Below are 1939 nucleotides of genomic sequence, written 5' to 3' on the forward strand. Positions count from 1 at the left end.
AAAAAAAAAACCCTAGTAGAATTTTTCACATTTGTGATCATTGAACTTTAAAATCTAGTCCAGAGAAGAAAAACTAGTAAAATATAAGTTTCATGAGAGGAGGGACTTTTGACAATTTTTTGTTATGCTACTGGTACCTAGACTTGAACAATATATAGAGAGAATGGAGTCAATTCAACAAATTCAATTCAGTCTCTCTGAGCATAGACTAAAATGAGAACTCTTCAGGTAAGAAAGTTTAAGGCAGAAAGGACACAGGTAAAGTCTGTAAAGTCATAAAACAACATAGACATTGTAGTCAAAAATAAAAATTTGTCTGATCACACCAATCTTTTGATGCTGAATTGTTTTGAATTAGGCTGTTCCTTTCAGGACAGATTTGTAGTCCTTCTGAGGGACAATCTAAACCCAAGTTCAGATTTTTTTTGGCTTATCGTAGGAGCTGCTAGACCTTAAGCTTTACTTTGAAAATCCAAAGTCAAAGTCACTTCCAAACTACAGATACAGGGTAGACCTTACTGGAACATTATTTTATGGAGGGGTAATTATATCTTATATTTTTATGAATGTTATATGGTTTCTAATATAATTGCACATGAATAGAAATAATTTCTTCAAGATGGTATATAGCCTGAAATTTTTGGTTTAAGAAGCATTTAGATAAATTAGTAGACTCATAAGAACTTACAGCTGAATGGTACCTTACAGCTGTCTATTATTTTACAGTTGAGTAAATTGAGTACCAAAGAAGTCATGTGACTTGCCCAAGCTCTGGTGGCAGAGCTAGGAATAAGACAGGTCTTTAATTCCTAGTTCATTCATCTTTTTACTTTTATAGGATGCTGCAACTTTGTTAAGTTCAAGTTATCAAGAGGTCATTTGGAGATAACATCTTTAAAGATTGACTTCTGGCAGGTTGCTGCTTGCTTTAAGAGATATAGCATCTACCTGTATGTACCATCAGGCAAACCCATTTTCCTAACTTGTTCAGAAGCCCAGAACTTCAGTACTTCACTCTAGAAATAAATGGTTTTTTTTTGAGTTTCTTACCCTTCAGCCCAGGTACTCTCTTAGTATTTCAGTTATTTGCTTGATTACCTCGCAGTGGTTGCAAATTATCAAAAGATGCTTGAAACCGTGGTTAGTACTGTAGCCTTACAGTATTTTGAAAAATCTAGTGGATGATTCATGTTATTACAATTATGCAGCTAACATTTCCTTTTCTCCGATACAGAGCTCAGCATTATATCAACATGCCAGTCCAATTCAAACCAAAGTCAGCAGGAAAATTCGAAGGCCTCTTAGTGGTTCAGACAGACGAAGGCAAAAGTGTTGGTATTCGACTGGTTGGTGAAGCTCTTGAAAAACTTTAACTGGAAAGCAGTTTGTGTAAAATAAATTATTATAATAGCTTCCTCTTTTTTCTATGCCAAAATAATGCTTTTGTAAATGTTTTGTATTATAAATTGAGCTATGTTTAACAGTTTTGTTTTTGTGCTAATATTGAAGACTACTAAAAGATCATGTTTCTCTTATATCATTGCACATATTTTTACAAAGGAGGAAAATGTTCTATTTTTACATTGATTATGACTTGTCAATAAAGATGTATTTATTTTAATGCATTATAATCAGAACTAAACAGTTTTCTATTGAACTTGGCTACAAAACTCAATTACCTTGTTGCCATATATTGCACCCTAATTCTCTTTAAGTCCCTGGACCTTTTGTGTTTTCTTGCTCTTTAGCACAGTTTTCCCTTTTCCCCTATCACATACCTCCTGTAGAAGAATCACTGTTTTTCTTAATGCACAGTGTTAGTAAAGGAGGATACCCTTTCAAAGCTGTTATTTTTCACTTTCTTCCAACCATCATTTATTAAGCATGTAGTAGGTGCCAAGTACTTTGCTAGGCCCAGGAAATATAAAAACAAAACAAT

At 33.6% G+C, this 1939-nt stretch overlaps 1 protein-coding gene across 4 annotated transcripts in view; it reads left to right on the forward strand.

The window, feature by feature from the left end:
* Nucleotides 1-1584, forward strand: part of CEP192 (centrosomal protein 192) — a 132984-nt gene extending 131400 nt beyond the window's left edge. For 3 of the 4 annotated variants that reach the window (XM_027852362.1, XM_027852364.1, XM_027852363.1), the window contains exon 45: nucleotides 1235-1584. In XM_027852362.1, the coding sequence (XP_027708163.1) occupies nucleotides 1235-1373 (139 nt within the window). In that variant the 3' untranslated portion in view covers nucleotides 1374-1584. The remainder of the gene's footprint in view (nucleotides 1-1234) is intronic. The other variant, XM_027852365.1, reaches the window with a different exon arrangement.
* Nucleotides 1585-1939: the final 355 nt, after the last annotated feature.

The sequence above is a fragment of the Vombatus ursinus genome, unplaced genomic scaffold, assembly GCF_900497805.2.
Source record: "Vombatus ursinus unplaced genomic scaffold, bare-nosed wombat genome assembly UNPS02009573.1, whole genome shotgun sequence".
Taxonomy (NCBI): Eukaryota; Metazoa; Chordata; class Mammalia; order Diprotodontia; family Vombatidae; genus Vombatus; species Vombatus ursinus.